Consider the following 19935-nt stretch of genomic DNA (forward strand, 5'->3'; position numbering starts at 1 on the left):
ACCGCAACAACACCTTGCACTTCACGAGCTTCCACCAAAACTCCCTAAAAAAACATCTGCCCTACAGCCAAATGCTGAGAATAAAACGCATCGTGTCAGACCCAGCAACAAGCAAAACACAAATGGAAATTATGTCCACCAGATTCTCCGAAAGAGGTTATCCCAAAGAAATTATTGATGAGGCACTTACAAAGGCATCTGCAATTTCACGTTCCCAAGCTCTTCAAAGCGTCCCAAAGACAACACACACCAGAACGGTAATTGTCAGTAAATACTCTACTTCAAGTCAAACATACAAAAAAATCATCAAGAAGCATTGGCGCATCTTAGCTTCAGAACCTGATTTCGGAGATTTATTCAAAGAAACCCCGATTTTTGCTTATACCAGAGCACAAAACATCAAAGAAACTTTATCTAAAAAAATCTTGGAAGATGGGACATACACTGGCACCCGCCCGTGTCATCATTGCAGTAACTGCAATAACATTATAAAAGGGAACACCATCAATCACCCAATGAAGGGCTTTGACATAAAATTAAAAGTGAACGCCACATGCGACTCATGCAACCTAATCTATCTGTTGAAATGCCCATGTGGCATGATTTATGTAGGCAAAACATCCAGGAAAATTAAAACCCGCATCACGGAACACAAGTCCAATATCAGAACCAAGAACACTAAATCGAACATTGCTAACCACTTCATTGAAGCGGCCCACAATATTGCGCAACTGAAGTTTTTAGTCCTAGAGATGGTACCTAAGCTGGAAGGTAAAGATCCGAATAAGACACTCCTACAAAAAGAAACATCATGGATTTACAGACTCCAGGCCATGAAGCCGTACGGTCTCAATGACCGCCTCGAATTTAACTGTTATTTATAGTACCCTGTGTGGTACTTATCATACGCATTGCCAATAAGTAGTTCGGACTAACGCATGTTTTCCTCACTGTAACCCTTTTATTAGCATCACTCCCCTATGGGTTAACATTCACTACACCCTACTCCAATATGGCCGCCACGCTAATGCATGATTCCATAGTCCTTCTTCTAACTACACCTTGTTTGTGTAAGTCAGCTTCACTGCAGCACTCCGGTTGATCCTGCACGGAGGTCGCAGACTCCGCTGCTTCCCAGCCTTCAATATGAATAAGCCCGTGTTCATGCGAGACTAATCTTCACAAACGTAAGTTTGCCACCACTTCCTCACATATCCTCATCACACCCTTAAGGTTATACCGCTAACGGTCGCCATTCTGTTTTTAGGTTCCTGCAAACTGGGACTCCAATCTAATACGTAAGTCCCGTTTTCACACGGGGCACAGTTTTCCGATTTCAGTTTTCCGATTTCACTTTTCTTTAATATTAAATCACGCATGATTGACCTAATCGCGTTAACTAACACACTCTAGTCACATAAATAATTCGTTCCGTGTTCCGCTATGCGCACTCACACACAGCATGACATCTTTAATCCTTCACTCTCCGTAGTCATTTTTCATCCTGATCTCTCACAACACCCGTTTGTGACCCACAAACCGGTATGCATGCTTGCATGTAAGATTCCCTCACCGAGTCACCACCAGCCCTACACCTGCCTAACACCTTGTAATTGAATTTACACATGCGTTTTTCGCTTAAACATTGATGTGCCCGTATTTTGTATTCATTCCACAGCGCTCCTTGAGAAAGGGCGATCCCAGCCCGAAATGCATCGGAGCTCTTATTGACCAATTGAAACTTCATCTGATTGAATGTATTCTTTGAAAATTTAAAAAAAACCTTGAGACATTATCAAACATGAAACTTTTGTTTATTAAACAGTGAATTAACTGGAACACAACATTCGGAGTCGGTTGTTTATTCAACCTTGAACCACCATTAGTGTGCCCAGATAGCAGGGATGCATTTACACGAGAGGTAATGCACATGACCCCATATTCTATCACCAGCGTTCCAGGACAGTAACGCTACCTGCTGGTGCACCTAGATATTCCCATAAAACTCTAGAAACTCCAGATACCTTCAACTCTCACCATTCAAGCAGTGCGCCGTGCCAACCAACCCCTTTTGCCTCTGATCTCATAAAGAGTTCAGAGGAGTGTGTTAGTAAATAAATACATATATGTTTTATATATATCCTGTGTGGTGTCCTTTCATTTGATATTCAAGGGGTTACATATGGTAAAACAGCTGGCTTTACTCGCCCTCAAGAGTCTTTGAGCCTAAGACTGTTCTGTCCACGCTACCACTAGGATTAATGAGGTGGTGGGCTTGAAGCCTTTAATGTTTTGGAGGAGGTTATGGAGTATCCCAGAGCTCTCTGATTACAGACAGGAATTATTCGAAATTTTAAATACAACTAATGCGGGGAAAATTCCTTGGCTAGCTTATATCAAAGATGAATTTATCAAGCTGGGCCTCCCGCAAATGTGGTATAATCCTGAAATAGCTTGCCCTAGAATCCCACAAAAAAGTCTGTCCAAACTCTTTTATGAAAGTAAATTAACTGCCTCGATATCTAGTACTCATAGCGGCACTTTAACGGATTGTTTTTTACAGGTAAAAGATGTTTATCATTTTGAGACTGTCCTAGATGTTATCTTCCCGGTCTTTACAAGGAAGCTGTATTTGCAGTGGAGGTACGGTACACTACCAACCAGAGCCTTCACATGCAATTGGTCTCCATCTGCTTTGAAAAATTGGTCCAACTGCAGTTGTGATATTGAGAGTGAAGTACATATCATGTTCTTTTGCCCTGCATATCGGAGAATGAGAAGGTACCGGTTGGTGCCCTTGTGTAAAAACATGCGAATCACACATTGTATGCAAGCCCTCCGCATTTTTTAAACGGATTTGTCATCTGTAGTTGTTTTTGCTGTTGCAAAATATCTGGCGGCGGTGTGGCTCAAACGCATGGGCGTGCTAAATACCATTTAAAATTGCTAATGCACATGCACTCTATAAGGAAATCTATTCAATTGATTTTTGTAGAGGCCACTGACTGTTGTGTATCTTCTGTTGCACAGATCTTGGACAGCTGAAACTGAACATTGTTTTTAATGTTTTTTAACGCAATGACAAATGATTTTTTTATGACTGTATGTTTGTCTTTTATGGCATGTATTGCCGAAATAAAGATTAATATGATGATGACTAGGATAGCTGGTCTATAAGGTTGACTTACAACCATCACCATAAGGGTTGTTTGGACTGGTGCAAGGTGTTCACTAGAATAGTGAACATCATATACCAGGCCAACTTTTCACGCGAGGCAGCTGGCCTTCTCCATCTATTAAGCCGGGATATGAAACAACATCCCTGTATACGCCAGGACAGCTCCAACCCTGTTTAGGAAAGAGTTCAAGATATACCACTTTGAAGAACACAATAAAGTAGCAAACCAGTAGCCAGCTATCTCTTATAGCACTCCTTGACTGAATGCTTGCCTTTTACCCTGTACAGCTCTGCTGTCTTATTGGCGGAGGGCAATTTTTTACAGGTTTCTATTACAGATGGAAACTTGCACCAAAGAGAAAGTTGGATTTGTGTAGAAATGCGCCAACTGGGTAACTACAAATCTTTAAGGATGCACCCTCTTTTTGACCAAATGCTTTGCTGTGAGCTCTTAATGTGACAAGAAGATCTCGAGGACAAGCAGTAATCGTCTTTAGGGCTGCTTGACATGGAAATCTTGTCCTATCTGCAGAGATCTTGGTCCAGCCCATCCAATGAAGGCATCTAGAACCCGCAGTTAGTACTTTTTTGGCATTACTTGAGTTTATGGCTCCCTTGGTCAAGAGTGTGTGAAGATTGCACCAGCCTGGTGTGTGGTTCCGTATTTGAAGGCCTTTTGGCAAACAACTGTAAGCCCTAATCTCAACATTGGAAAGCACTGACAAGGAAGCAGAAAGGGGCAATACATTGTGCCACCTATCACCTGCTTTAGATCAAATTCAAGTCAGGGCTTTGTTATTTAGAGATTGCAGCCTGGCTTTAGCGGCCAGGTGAGCACCGATCTGACACCAAGAATCGTATCTAAACAATTGTCTTTTCAGATTGTGTTGCTCTAGTGTACTACCGCTTAAAACTTGCCAATAAGAAGAAGAAATTATGACTGAAACATATTAGCACCCCATTGTGAGGGTGTAATGCCTTTGTCGGACAACAGCTTTATGTGTTTTTCTTATAAAATAATATGAAAAGAAAACTGTCATTGTTTTGCAATTGTTTTATATTACTAAATTAAAGTTTTCAAATGCAGAGTACCATTGCCACCTCCATCTTGTGACTCTAAAACAGTTTCCGCTGTGGTCTAGGCATCGTCCATTAAAATATTGTAAATGAGGTTTCAATATGTTATGTTATGCTATTGCGATTTGTACAGCGCACGTATATCTTAGGGTGTCTTGCCGCTAGCTGAACTGGATACAAAAAAAAACATTTTGTGCTTGGGTAGAAAAAACTTTAGCACTAAACAATGTTTCGTATTGTGAAGAATCACGGTCATTATGTATGTATGAACATATATTTACATAGTGCCTGCCTAATAGTGGAGTACAGAAGCAATGTACATAAAAACGGGGAGTAGGAGGACGACATCAAGCGGGTTTACACTATTTATTTATTAAAAGTTTTTTGCAAACAAACTTTATTATCGTTCTATGCAGTGGGATAAAACAACCAGTGACATATATACATATGAGCTTAATCAAGTGTACAATAATGGGTATCCTATCCCCTCGATAGTCAGTGACAAATAAGAGTCAACAGTGAATACCCAAGTAGCATTACATATAAAACATTTATATAATTTTAGATCAGGTAAGATTGTGATTTGCCCAGAATCACACAATTTTCATGTGTCGAAGCAGGTATTTGAACTTAGCTGAACAGGTCCCAAAGCCAAAAACTATACAACATTATTAGTATCTGATTCCTCACCATCCTACAGTTCAAGGACCTCCCTCAGCCTCAGGAACACATTCATCAAGGGACTGCTTAAGGACAAGTAGCTCTTAAATACAAGCTTTGGTAAAAGGAGATGGATAACTAATGGTGCATAGGGACAAGTGAACAAAGAAGCCGAAACATAATGCAAAACATAATTGTCGATAAGAGATTACAACCCCTCGTTGCATACCTACACCGTTGATATTATTGGTCAGTTCTCCACCACAAAATTGCATATTTCCTGATATTGTCCAATTGTCCTGGGCAGAGTCTCACCTAAACCATTGATGTTTTTACAAATCGTCTAGTTCATACTTAAACACATGCTGTGTTTAGCTGTGTCTCTTGTGCACATCTATTGCCTTCACCTCATTGGTCAAATATGCCGTTCACTCTTGTAATTTTCACCCGACTGGCCAACATTTTAGTCCACAGCTATATAACTGATGGCTATGGTCAAGTCTCCGTGTACGCCCATACACTTAATGCTTCATTCTTTATTGCCGATGTCCCTCTAAATATTTGATGCAAACACCACTCTCTGAGTATCCAGTGCACTCTTACTATCTTGAGTCTCCAAGCCTAGGTTGTAATCAAAACCATAACGCTTGACGATATTGGCTAGTTATCATGTTCAAAGTTGATAATCCCTAGATGCTGTTGTTAAAGACACAAGTGTACCCAAAACTCTGCAACTTTAGCCCATTGCCTTTTGTAAGAGCTGGGAAAATGCTATTATTGCCAGGTTTTTAGTGGACACTTAATTGATGCTATTGGCCAACTCCGTGTTGTACACATTTACTAGTTGGCTTTCTAGTTCTGCAATAAATGGTTACCACTCTTGGCTAAGATTCTAATGCATACCTTAACTATTTCAGTTGTCAGACAATTATCAACAGCATCTGTAAATATTTGGTAGCCATGAAGCCCACCCACGGAACTCCAAAGGCCTCCATTGTCACCCAGTAAGTGCCATTGGGCCGCCATGGGCCACTGTAGAAGTTCATGGCCCATCAGAGGCGCCCCTTGGCACCCGTGGCCCCTACGACCTACTACCTCACATTAGTGCTGTATCTTTATTATGACACCACCAAACTATAAGTGGCTTAGTACGCTACCTGTCAGTAACCACTATTTAGCACACACTGTGCTGCACTGGAAAATTAGCTCACAACAGGGCCCTTTGCTCCACTTTAGCATTCCTTCAAAATGATGAAACAAACTAAAAAGCACTCCTTCAAGTTCTGCTACTTTTCTAATGCAACTCCCCTATCAAAATTACCTCCCAGCCCTTATTCAAGGGGTTAACTGTGCACTTGAGACATGTGGATCATACTTGTGGCCTCTATATTATTTGAAGCTGAAAATGTTTTTGAGGGGTCATCAGAGGATTTAAATTGACTGCTAACTTCTCGTTGATGTTTAACACACCAAGCCTCTTTCACAATTTTCCTCAATGTTTTCCTGAATTTTGCTCCAATGAAAAAATATAGGATGGGGTTGAGGCAGGCATGAACATAGGCCAGGGTTTCAGTGATGATCATAGCTCTTTCGAAATGAGTGTTCAGGTGAAACCCACTCTCGATGATAGAAATTAGCAGGATAATGTTATAGGGCAACTGAGTGGCAATGAACACAACCACTATGACAAATATGATCTTCAGGGACTTCTGCTTGTCAATCCCACGGGCATGGATTATGGTTTTGATGATTATAGAGTAGCAGATGATCATGATGCAAAGAGGTAGAAAGAATCCAGCCGTCATTTGAAATCCACGCACCACCTGTCCAACGTGATGAGGATTATAGTCTGGGCTGCAGTAAACCTTGCCTTCATGTTCAGATAATTTACAGAATATAAACTGTGGAATTGAAAATAGGATGGCGATTGTCCAAACTGCAAAGCAGGTGACTATTCCACAAAGACGGATCTTTTCTTGCAATCGGCGGGCCTTGGTGGCTTGCGCAACGGCGAAGAACCTGTCAACTGTAATGCATGTGAGGGTCAACATAGATGTATACAGATTAATATTGTACATGCCAAAGATGAATTTACACATAATGAGGCCGAAAATCCATGTGCGTGCGGCATAATAAGCCAAGAATGGGAGAGTGAGTAGGAACAGGATGTCAGCTGTGGCGAGGTTAATCAGAAACACATCGGTGAGGGAATTGAGTTTTTCGTAGAAGATGAAAACGACCAGAACCATTGAGTTACCCACCAGTCCAAAAACGCAGATGATCGTGTACATGCATGGCAGAAAGCTGGTAAGAAGGGAATGGATAACAGGATCAGGAATGTAAGGTTCCATCGTGGTGTTGGGAGGTCTGGCCTCAGACTCCTCATAGTATTCGTACTCCATGCTTGCTTTATCTTAAGTGCGGCTTCTGGTCATTCACAAAACAAAAATAAGAAAGTGTTATTAAATATACATCCGAATTCTACAGCTGCTACAAACAGGGAATACATAATTAAAATGTGCTAGAGATTAAATACAAACACATATGTGCCTAAAGATGTATACGCCTGAAAATGCTTCTGTTGACTCTCAGTTCAGTAAAGGCTTGTCCATGTTTTTAATGATTGTGGTCCTCATTCATTATATAATTGTATGTCATTTTGCTTGAGCTATTATCCTGCGAAGAGCTATGCTTCCGCAATGACTTGATCTGTGTTATAGAAATGTCACCAATAATGATAAAACAATATGTCCTATATGTCAGGGTCTTTCCCACAAGCCATTAGAAATATGGATCCCTAAGCCTTCTGTATTGAACATTCACAACCTAGTTGAATGGAGATGGTCTGAAGGTTGTTCCAAAAGACAACACAACACAAATATCTCAGTCACAATAAAGCCCAACCAGTTATTTTACAACTATAAAAATAGCATCATTGTAAATCCTGATCTGCAAACATTTGCATAGTACAAACAATGATCAGATGATGAAAAACGCTCAACGTGATTGCAAATATCAGGTTAAAACAGACAAAGTAACATAAATGAAGACACCATCGCAAGATGGGGTAACAATTCACACAATTTATTCTGTAAGTCACATCCTGTGCACAATCACTAATCAGTTTGCTGTGCTATTTTTAGTTACAGAGGACGCACAGGCTTGCAATCCTCTAGCCTAACACTGATAGCATTGTAGCGGTTGTTCATATTCGTAAATACTAGGAACCTGCCAAAATGCATGAATGTACAGCAGCAACCTGCATAGGAAAGGAACACCACCCTAGTCAAACTAAAACAAGTGTACTGATGTTCAGTATGTGAAACTATGGAACCAGGAAGGTAGGCCTATGACCCATTGTAAGGTTCGGGTTATGTGCCCCTTTAAATGTTGATATCTGGCTTACGCGAACTAGTGAACCAGGTCACCAGCTCCATTCTCAGATGTGACAGGTCTCAATAATGATAGAACTAACAACAGTCTGACCTAGCAGGGCAGTTGGTTCTGAGAGCCTATAGGGAAATCTGGTCCAGGTGGCAGAGATTCTGGTTATCGCAAACAAAACATTGTCTCCATAATCTTTAGGATGTATGACGGTACAACGCGTACCATCACAACGCATCCCTTTACCACGCATCCCTTACAACGCAAGTCGTTACCACGACTTGCGTTGGGGGGCGCGGATTTCGAATAGTATAATTTACTATTCTAACACCAGTCCCCGTGGACCCTAGGGAAGGTGTTTGGATAGTAAATTTACTATTTTTAATCCTTTAGCGCCCTCCAGTGGTAACGACTTGCGTTGTAAGGGATGCGTGTAAAGGTACCGCGTTGTAAAGATTTCATGGTAAACGATGTTTACCTAATCTTTAATATTTTCTGTCCCTGTCATGTTGTGCAGACATCTTATCAGCCAATACAGTGATGTCAAGTCTTGTTTTTTCACAATGTATTGGTGAGCATATCTCTTCAGGTGGCAGAAGATATTTTTCATCCACTGCACCGAAGTCTCTCTCTGGATTTCCAATGAATTAAACTCCCTAGCGCTCTTCTGTGGTCTTCTTTTTCGTCCCATAGACATAGATTCGCCTGTTAGCATACCACTGAATAGGAAACTGTCTGCAAAACTGAGCAACTGTAGTGAGCCAGGCAGACCTACAGAATGACAAATGGAAATCTCTGCTCAGCTAAATCACTTTTTCTTAACCACTTTATTTTTAATTTCAGTAACATCACTTTGTACAAAACACAGCAAATACTGTCTATACATATATTATCAAGGTGCATGTTTTGTTCCACTATGAACAAAGTAGATTAACCCCACATTTCTTAGATCTTTTACTATGCAGGGGATTCAGTGCCTGAGGAGTCTTCGGACTCAGAGTCCATTAATTTGAGCCCAGCTTTTCTTAGCAGTTCAGAAATCAGGGCAGGATTGGCACCCGCCCTATCCCACTTCATAGAGTTCCGGAAGAGTAGCCATGTGGATTTAAATTTGTCAGTCCTATCTTTTATTTAAATATATTTGTACTGTTTCAGTTTATATGAGAAAACAATATTATCACATAACAATTACAACAGATCACATCTTAATCAGGCGATTCATACTGTTTTCATCTCTCTAGTGACCACACTTGATCTAGGCACACACTAGCCTCACAACCTCGTGTATAGTCTCCTCGTGTGTTAGGGTTGACCTGATATCTCTTCTTGTTTGCCCCCCTAATGTCTTGAGTTTGTCTGGGCTCTTTCAGACTTGTGACCTCACCCTGGTAATTTGAGTGTCGTCGTTCTTCTGCACCTGACCATAGTAATTTATCCAGCTACTCCAGGTTTTAGCGAATTTCTTTGGGCACCCTCGACTTTTGTATGCCACCCTTTCCGCTGCCATGTATAGGTCCATGCCCTGTTTCCATTTGTGTAGTGTCAGAGTCTCTTGTGTGCCCCAGTACCGTGATATATCTCCATTGCCCCTACCAATCACAATAAGCTGAAAAGTAATTTGGGTCTAGGGACATCAATATCGCATGGGATTCCCAGCAAAATGAATTTTAGGTCAGCTGGAAGGGAAACACACTGTATTGCATTCAGTTCTTTGATTGTCCCACCCCAGTACTCATGCATGCGGGACACTCCCATATTGTGTGTAGGAAATTTCCAGCAGCGGTTAGGCAATGCAGGCACTGTGCGGACTCAGCCCAACCCATTTTGTGTAGTCTTTCCCTGTCATAGTCGGCCCTGTGTTGTACTTTAAACTGGATGAGGCATAATCTGGCTTTTATTGCAACCTCTCTAGGGTGCATTAGGGCCACTTCCCAGTCTATCTCTTCCATTTGCCCCAGGTCTCTTGCCCATGTTGCGTTCAACTTTCCCAGGGTATCGGGCATGTTGTTATTTATTGTTTTGTAGGTAAGTGACACCGCTTTGGTCGTAAGTTCTTCCTGTAATATTCTCCCTTCTAGTGGTGCGTATTCCGATAGTTCAGTCTCCCGTACTATTACAGTTCTCCATGCTTGGTGTAGTTGAGTATATTTAAGAAAATGAGAGTTGTGAAGTTTAAATTCAGTTTGGAGGGTAGGAAAGGATTTGAGTCCCACAGTGGAGATCCCCAGCAAATCCCATGTTTCGAAGCCCTGTAATCGACCAACGTCTTTGAGCCAATTCCCTTTTCACAATAGTGTAGCCCTAGTTAGCCTATTGGCCCAACCCAGTGTCTTAGTGGTCCTCTCCCATACCTCTGTGGTGACCCATGTTGCGGGAAACAACCTTTGTGTCCGGTATCCCCCATACAGATAATGTAGAAATGTATGTGGTGTCACTGTCTCCCTTTTGAGTCGGTAAGCGGGATGGCGCCCTGCTGCATGTAGCCAGTCATTGAAGAGGGTAAGGTGGGTCGCCCAATAATATGCTTCGATGTCAGGGGAGCACACTAGCCCCCCATTTTATGATTTTCGTTGTAGTGTCTTTAGAGCAATTTGTGGGTGCTTCTTCAACCACAACAGTGCTCGAAGTTCAGAATCTATTTCCCTGAATATCATTCTCGGGAAGGGGTGATAGGTGTTCTGTAATACATACAAAAATGCAGGCAAGGAAATCATCTTACACATGACTACCCACCCCGTTCTAGTTAGCGGTAATTCTCTCCATCTGTTTGCTTCCAGTTTAAAATTTGATAATACCCTCAGGATGTTGAGTGTGCGGCAGGCGTCTACGTAGGATTTTAGAAAGATCCCGAGATATCGGAAACCTTCTGCAGCAACATGAAGGACTCTGGGCATTGATGGCCATTCTGTTACATGATTCAAGCTGTATAATATTGATTTATGCCAGTTTATTCTTATATCCCGATACCGTCCATATTTCTCTAGTATTTGGAACGTTATGGGGATCACTGTGTCTATGTTTGTAGCAAGCAAAAGAATAATGTCTGCATATAGTGATATTTTTTCTTCGTTTGGTCGTCCGGTGCAGCCCTTCAGCCCTTAGCCCCGGATGTTGTCTGATTGCACAGGCTAAGGGTTTAATTACGAGTGCAAATAATAGTGGGGACAGGGGGCATCCCTGCCTGTTCCCACAGATATCGGGAATGTGTGAAAGATCATGCCATTGACTTGCACTGCTGCTCTAGGTGCAGTATACAGAAACAACACCCACTTCCTCAAATTCGGGCTGAACCTGAACTTAATGAGACTGGCATCTAAAAAGGGCCAGTGTACCGCATCAAAGGATGGTCATTACAGCTTTTTATAGCCATCATCCAGTTGTGTGCTCTGCGGAGGTTCCATCCAGTTGGCCTGCCAGGCATAAGCCCAGATTGGTCACAATGAATAAGGGTCGTTATGACTCGCAAGAGTCGTGTGGCCAGGATTGTCACATGGATTTTTACCTCTGTATTCAGCAGTGAGATGGGGTGGTTTAAACCGCATTTGTCCCTGGGTTTGCCCTGCTTGCAAGTGGTTACGATAGCGGCTGTCTGGAGGTCGGCTGGGAGAGTACTCTCCTCATATGCGCCTTGATATAGACCCAGGAGGTGTGGGCCCAATAGATCTTTACAGAGTTCTGCGGGCAGTCCGTTTGGGCCTGGGGTTTTACCCCCGGTCTCAGTCGGGCCACTTCCGTCAGAGTTAAGTCTTTGTCTAGAGCTTTCATATCGCCCTCCTCTATCCTAGGGACCATTATACCTGCAAGGTATTCGTTGATGTGATTTGTATTACTAAACGTTTTCCTACCTTAGACGTTTTCATAGTGTTGGGCGAATACTGAGGTTATTTGCTCATCTGTGGATCGAGTCTCGCCCCAGTCATACACAACGGAGCCTACCCATCTGGCATTTGCTTCCTTTTTGCTAAGCCAGGTGAGCAATTTCCCAGCCTTAGCCCCTTCTTCTTAGAGACGATACAGTGTCGCCAGCCTCTGCCACCTCGCCTCTTCTTGGGCAGTTCACGATATTCTAATCTGATTCGGCTATGGGCTGTCAAGTAGCTACCTCTCTAAGGTGAGTAGCTCATTTTCTATCTGCTCTGTTTTCTCCCTCTATTTTTTCTTTGCCCATGATATCCGGTTTTGAGCCCAGTCTCTCAATACAGTTGTGTACGCCTCTAACAATGTGACCCTAGATTCTACAGTCCCGGTATTCTCCCAAAAGAAAATGTCAGTGTCTGTCCAGAGGCTGCATATAATCCAGCTATTTTGTAGGTCCCAAGTGTTTAGTTTCCATGCTGGTTGTGTGTGTCCGGTTTTAACCTCTATTTGCACTCATATGGGTGAGTGGTCAGACAGTCCCCTTGGCAAGGCATTCTGCCTGAGGGCACAAAGACGTAGTCCAGTCTTGAGTAGATGTTGTGGGTCTATGAGAAGTATAAATATTGTCTAGTGTGTGGGTGCTGGGACCTCCATGTGTCAGTGAGCCCGAGTGTGTGAGCGTAACGGGCTAGTGGTGTGGGACCTGTGGTGCTGTTGCGGATTCCCGACCTGTCTTTTACTGTGCACATGGCGTTGTTGAAGTCTTCTGATATCACATGGAAGGATGTGGGGGTCTCTAGGAGTATGTCTGCCACTTTAAGTAGTACAGGGGATTGCAGCTTGGGAGGTGCATATCTATTGAGGCTGAGTGTATCCCCCAGGTGTAACTCCCTCATTGTTGTTTATTGATATATCTAAGGGGACAGGGAGTCCCTCTCCTGCCTTTTTAGGCAAATACCCTTTCTCTCCTTACTGGTTATCTACACATACGAATCTACCACTCGGGTCAATCCATTTATAGGTTATTTCAAAGGCGAGTAATTTCTTAATCAGGATTGCAACTCCTCTGGATCCGGTTGTGTAGCCGACATGTGCCAGTACCGTGTAGAAACCCCATCCAAGAAAGTTGCATTTTGTGCCCTGGAGTAGTACTATATCTGATTGTTGCCGCTTATGTATTGGGCCAATAGGCCTTGCTTTATCCTGTCTCCCTGCTTGTTTACATTCCACATTAGTACTGAAAAGGTCCGGCCTTCTATGGGGTGGACATGAGTGCATTAGGAGTGAAAGGGTGGTCTTCCTTACGTAATCCCGGGTACTTGTATGCACCTTCCCGGTGTCAGGTGTGTTTTCCTCTGTCCTGGTGTGATCAACTTGAACTTCCATTATAACTGTCCAAACCCTCCTCTCGACCCCCCTCCTCACTCCCCTAACCCTTCTCACTACACTGAAACCAAAAGGAATGCAACAACTGTGTGTGGGAAAAAAAAGAGAGGTCTGTCACCCACCCCCCCTTTAGATGCAAATAAAACCCTATGAACTCCCTCTACATTGGGCTAAGAAAATGTCAAAATAAGTCCTTGGCAGACTTCCAGTACTGCCACCGGGACGGGGGAAGCTTCATTCTACTGTACAGTTCTTTGATGTTTGCCAGTTATCAGCCAGATTAATTTGTCAGTCAATTAGGTTCTGCTTTGTCTCTCATCTCTCGGCCCTGGGGTTGTCTTGCCTCCGCTCCCCCCTACATGGCTACTATTTCTGTAAGAAAAGGGTGTACGCACTCATCTCCGAGGATTCCCTCTGTTCCTCTGAGTCTGCATGCGAGTCCCGCTGGCTAGACCCGTCTGTCACCTCATCCTCTGCAGTTACTGTGAGGATCCTCTCTTTTGTTGGGCCCTTAGTTCTATTGCTGGACCCCTAAGTGTGATGGTGTCCCTTGGACTTTCTGTCTCGATCTGAAATTGATCCGCTTGATCATCTTTGCCTTATCTACAGGTCTAACTTCCATCGATCGAGGCGGTCTGGCATCTCGAATCTGTGTCCCGGGGAGGTGCAGAGTATGTCTCCCCGCAATCCATGCGCATGCGACTTCAGGTGTTTGAAAGAAAAGTGCCTTTCCTTTATATATAACTTTCAGTTTTGCTGGGAACAGAAGCATGTATTGTACCTGCAGAGATCGTAGTTTTGCTATTACTTAGTTGAAAGTTCTCCTTTGGCGTTGTACATTTCAGCTTTAGTCTGGGAAGATCATGATGTTGGCGTTTTCATGTCTGACTTCCCCTAAACGTCGTGTTTCGCGTAGGATCATATCACGATCTAAAAAATTAAGGATTTCCACTATAATTGGGCTTGGTGGTGCTCCAGGTGGCAGTTTCGTGCTCAGTGCCCTATGCACCTGTTCTAGAACGAAGCAAGTAGAAAAAACATTTGCAATCCAATAGGTCTCGCATTTAAGAGAGTTTAAGCTATTTATATTGTCAATGACAATGTTTTTTATTTATCTGTTTGATAACGAACACATAGATAAAAGGCATTTACAATGTTAATAGCTCAAACTCTTGTAAATGTGAAACCTATTTCATTTCATAGAAGGGTCTACCATTGTCCCAGGCTGCTTGGAAAATGAAAGCACGCATGGCACGCTGAATGTTGCAGGAAAGCATGTTGTGACCACAGTAGGAGAAACTCATTAAAGAAAATAGTGCTTACAGACTAAATAGGACGTACAGTGTAACAACAGATATAAAAGGACCAGTCCTCATGGGAGGTTACAAATGAAGACAAGGCAGTACTAAGGAGGGACTAACAAGCCTATTAAAGAATCAGAAGCCAGCATTTACGAAGGACAATGACACAAGCCAATGACAAATACGGGTGGAGAGTGGGCGAGGCTTCAAGTCCATACTCGGATGCAGCATGCCTCGCAGAGCTCGACCTAAAAATGGTCAGGTGACATTATAGTTTTTAGCCAGTTGGTTAAGAACGCAGGCAGGTCCGTCCCCTCGACCCCTTCCGGGAACCCCACATGTCTGAGATTGTTTCTGTGTGCCCTGTTTTCAGCATTTTCAATGCGCCACTGTAGTTCGCTGCTTGAACTGCGAAGTTCCATTACTTCCTTCTAAAGATCTTATCTTCCACTTTCGAGACTCGATTCTCTGTCCCTTTCACTAGCTCCGAGACATTTCGCAGATCTTGTCTGAGTAATGTAATTTCTAAATGTATTTCCCCGATTCTGTTCTCAAGTGCTTCTCTAGAGGATTGTATGGCATTGAGTATGGTAGCTGCATCAGGCAGAGGCTGTGCAGGGTCCTACGAGGTTGCCACCTTGGTGTATTTGTCCCTCTTCCCTGCCTTGGATGTTTTGGGTCCTTGTCTTTGGTCATCTTGGGCTGGGGGTGGGAGCCGAATGCGTAGGTGTTCAGGTGCCCTCTTGCTGGCAACTCTGGGTTTGGCAGTGCCCGTGATTCCCGTGGACAGCAAGGCCTAATGAGCTTATGGGGTTTACTTCAGCTTTCCAGTCTTACTGTCAGTCCTCCTCCGTGCTGCGTTCACCCTGGTTCCCAGAGCTTGGCGCTCGTGTGTGCTTCCGGGGAGAATTCTGGGTTTTTCAGCTCTTGTGATGTTCGGGGACAGAAAGGTCTTGTGAGCTTATGGGACTTGGTCCAGCTTTCCCCTCCTGTTGCTGGACCTATTGCACGCTGTCACTGTTTTGGGCTCCCAGCTTTTATTGCAACGACCGGGTGTAGGACGATTTCTGCTCCCAATATTCATGTATTTCAGGGGCCATCCACTATCTATAGTCAGGCAGTGGACTTAGGCCCTCGATCATGCATGGGGGCCCTTTTGGTGTCTATGGTGAATGGAGGGGTGGAAGACCCCACCCCTTTATATGTCTTAAGATTGTATCAGGTGTCCTTGGCTCTTTTTGTCGTCCGCGATGTCCCCCAGCACCAGCGCCGCCTCTGGTGGGCCCCCTCTCCCATCACTTCTATCGCTGTGCAATCCCTCTCACTCGCTCACTCACAGATGGAGCCGGGGAGTGGGCCCCTGTGTTCTGCAGCCTCCGGGCAGATCTTCAAGTCAAGACCCTCGAGGAGGGACAGCCAGGGGGTCCCGGACTTCTCCGGCCAACCACGCTTCCTCACTCCCGGCCACCCAGCGTATTTCAGGGTTTAAGTGCTGGAGTCTCCTTCTCGTATTTGGTGGCACACTCACCCCCAGCAGTTCTCTATCTCTGGGAAGGGCTGGCCCCTCTCACCTTTGGCTCTGGGCCCTCCTCCCCTCCGCACTCGGGCCATTCTCTTCTCTTCTCCAGTCGGTGTTCTCTGTTGTTCGTCTCCCGAGGTAGCCCAGGAGCAAGCGGGAGGCAGCCGGCTGGCCTCCGCACAGTCAGACCCCATTGGGTGTAATGGCCCTTTGCAGCGCCACAGGGGCTCTTCACATCCGCCACCCCCCACCCTCCTCCAGCCCCACTCACCCCCCTCAAAAAGGCTGTAGCGGTTGGCCACTGGCTACCACAGAGTCCGGGGCTCCACCCACGTGGCAGTGAGAGGCGGGGAGCGAGACCGGAGAGAGCCCAGTGATTCCTCCTATCGCACGATGGCTCTTCACTCCCGGCCAGCCATCAGGGCCCAACGTACGCCATTTTGGGCTTCGGAATGTTGCTTGTCGCTGTGCGCCTCACTATCGCTGTGTTCGTGCCCTTGGAGTTATTGTTTGTTTGTTTGTGCCCCTCCTAGAGAGTTTGCTCATTGGGGCGATCTACTGCTTGGTGGTAATCTGGCAGAATTTGCTGCAGGATTTCAGCTTCAGCTGGGCGCTACGCACTGACACATCTTACCCGGCCATGCTCTAGGCCACCCCTCCTTGTCAGCCCTATCTTGAACCATTGCAGTTAATTTTTCACGCACATAGATATCCCATATTTTCCCCACCACACATGGAGTGGGGGAATGGTAGGATGTTTCCAGACTAAGCTAGTTTCAATCTGGCAGTTAATAGTAGATGTGTAGTAAGTTTGCCCTGTGGTGTGGATAAGGGATAGTCACTGTGTTCCACTAACTCACCCAAGGGTATTGCCAACGGCTGTGTACGGAGTGTTGCTCCTAACATCGCACTAATTTGTAAATGATGTCTTTCCAATATGAATGAATAAATGTTCATGACCTCCCCATGAGTAGGAAGGTGCCCCTTTCACAGCAGTTTTTCCAACACGTCTGAGCTGCTAAACATTGTGTGAAGCTGTGTTAGGGACAAGTATAAACTGGTAAGTAATTTGTATATGTTTTCTTTGGGTGAAGTACAGATCAATCAATCAATCAATCAATCATAGCATTTGTATAGCGCACTACTCACCCGGAGGGTCTCAAGGCGCTTGGGGAGGGGGGGGTCCGCTACTGCTCGAACAGCCAGGTCTTGAGCTGCTTCCTGAAGGCGAGGTGGTCTTGGGTCAGGCGGAGGTGGGTCGGGAGGGAGTTCCATGTCTTGGCGGCCAGGTGGGAGAAGGATCTTCCTCCTGTTGTGGCTCTTCGGATGCGGGGGACGGCGGCGAGGGCGTGGCTGGTCGATCGAAGGTGGCGTGTGGGAGCGTAGAAGTTGAGGCGGCTGTTGAGGTAACTCGGGCCTTGGTTGTGCAGGGCTTTGTGTGCGTGGGTGAGGAGGCGGAAGGTGATTCTCTTGTTGACCGGGAGCCAGTGCAGGTCTCTCAGGTGTCTGGAGATGTGGCTTCGTCTGGGGATGTCGAGGATGAGTCTTGCTGAGGCGTTCTGGATTCGCTGGAGTCTCTTCTGGAGCTTGGCGGTGGTTCCGGCGTAGAGGGCGTTGCCGTAGTCCAGACGGCTGGTGACGAGGGCCTGGGTGACCGTCTTCCTGGTCTCGGTGGGGATCCACCGGAAGATCTTACGTAGCATGCGCAGGATGTTGAAACAAGACGAGGAGACGGCGTTGACTTGTCTGGTCATGGAGAGGGAGGAGTCCAGGATGAAGCCCAGGTTGCGTGCGTGGTCTGTTGGTTTGGGTGCGGAGCCCAGGGCAGGTGGCCACCAGGAGTCGTCCCAGGCGGAGGGCGAGGAGCCCAGGATGAGAACTTCCGTCTTGTCTGAGTTCAGTTTCAGGCGGCTAGTCATCATCCATTCGGCTACGTGTTTCATCCCTTCGTGTAGGTCGGCTCTGGCGGTGGCGGGGTCGTTGGTCAGGGAGAGGATCAGCTGTGTGTCGTCGGCGTAGGAGATGATGTTGAGGTTGTGTTGGCGTGCAATGGCCGCAAGGGGGCTCATGTAGACATTGAAGAGGGTGGGGCTGAGCGAGGAGCCTTGAGGAACGCCGCAGATGACTTCGGTGGCCTCTGACCTGAACGGGGGTAGGCGGACTCTCTGTGTTCTTCCAGCGAGGAAGGAGATGATCCATTCCAGTGCCTTCTCCTGGATTCCGACGTTCCTGAGGCGTTGCACTAGGGTGCGGTGGCAGACAGTGTCGAATGCCGCGGAGAGGTCTAGGAGGATGAGGGCCGCTGTTTCTCCGTTGTCAAGCAGGGCACGGATGTCATCGGTGGCAGCGATGAGGGCGGTCTCGGTGCTGTGGTTGGCCCTGAAGCCCGACTGTGAGGGGTCGAGGGATCCATTCGTCTCGAGGAAGGCGGCCAGCTGCTTGTTGACTGTCTTCTCGATGACTTTGGCTGGAAACGGGAGGAGCGAGATGGGGCGGTAGTTCTTGAGTTCGGTGGGGTCTGCTGTTGGTTTCTTTAGTAGAGCGCTGAGTTCGGCGTGCTTCCAGCTCTCAGGGAAGGTTGCGGTGTCGAAGGAGGCGTTGATGATGTCCCGTAGCTGGGGTGCGATGGCGGCGTCGGCTTTGTTGAAGACGTGGTGAGGGCAGGGGTCGGTTGGAGATCCGGAGTGAATGGAGTTCATTGTGCGGATGGTGTCTTCGGTGTTGATAGGGGTCCAGGCGCTGAGGGTGGTGGTGGGAGGCGTTGGTGCGGTCGTGGGGAGCGTTGGTTGTGTGCTGAAGCTGTTGTGTATGTCAGCGATCTTGTTGTGGAAGTAGGAGGCGAGGGAGTTGCAGAGGTCTTGTGATGGGGTGATGTCGTTGATTCCGGCGTTGGGGTTGGAGAGCTCTTTCACGATGTTGAAGAGTTCCTTGCTGTTGTGTGCGTTGTTGTCCAGTCTTTCCTTGAATGCTGTTTTCTTGGTGGCGCGAATCAGTTGATGGTGTTTTCGAGTGGCGAGCTTGAGGGTGGTCATGTTGTCCGGTGTTGGGTCTCTTCTCCATGCTTTCTCGAGAGCTCGGCAGTTCTTCTTGGAGCTCTTGAGTTCGTCGGTGAACCAGGATGCTTTCTTGCTGCCGGGTCTGCTGGGCGGGGTCCTCAGTGGGGCGAGGTCGTCTGCGCAGTTGCTGATCCACTTCGTGAGGTTGTCGGCGGCCTGGCTGGGGTTCGCGGAGCTGGCGGGAGGGTGCTGGTTCAGGGCTGCGGTGAGCTGGTCGGCCGTGATCTTGTTCCAGCTTCTTCGTGCAACCTGTTGCTGGTGGTGGTGGATCGTGGTCCTTCTGAAGCTGAAGTGGACGCAGCTGTGGTCCGTCCAGTGGAGTCCGGTGGCGTGGCTGAAGGCGATGTCTTTGCTGGATGAGAAGACGGCATCGAGTGTGTGTCCGGCGAGGTGGGTGGGGGTGGTCACCAGCTGCTTGAGTCCGAGGTTGGCGAGGTTGTCAAGCAGGGTGGTGGTATTGCGGTCATTGTTGTTCTCCAGGTGGAAGTTGAGGTCCCCGAGGAGGATGTAGTCAGC

The 19935-nt window shown here is 46.0% G+C and overlaps 2 protein-coding genes across 6 annotated transcripts in view; one reads left to right on the forward strand and one right to left on the reverse strand.

Moving 5' to 3' along the window:
* FYCO1 (FYVE and coiled-coil domain autophagy adaptor 1) overlaps positions 1 to 19935 on the forward strand; it is an 825109-nt gene that overhangs the window by 647559 nt on the left and 157615 nt on the right. The window lies entirely within an intron of this gene.
* Positions 4607 to 19935, reverse strand: part of CXCR6 (C-X-C motif chemokine receptor 6) — a 37666-nt gene continuing 22337 nt past the window's right edge. The window contains exon 2 of the mRNA XM_078688153.1: positions 4607 to 7342. Within this exon, the coding sequence (XP_078544279.1) occupies positions 6259 to 7317 (1059 nt within the window). The 5' untranslated portion in view covers positions 7318 to 7342 and the 3' untranslated portion in view covers positions 4607 to 6258. The remainder of the gene's footprint in view (positions 7343 to 19935) is intronic.

This window comes from Lissotriton helveticus, chromosome 4_1 (genome assembly GCF_964261635.1).
Source record: "Lissotriton helveticus chromosome 4_1, aLisHel1.1, whole genome shotgun sequence".
Lineage (NCBI taxonomy): Eukaryota > Metazoa > Chordata > Amphibia > Caudata > Salamandridae > Lissotriton > Lissotriton helveticus.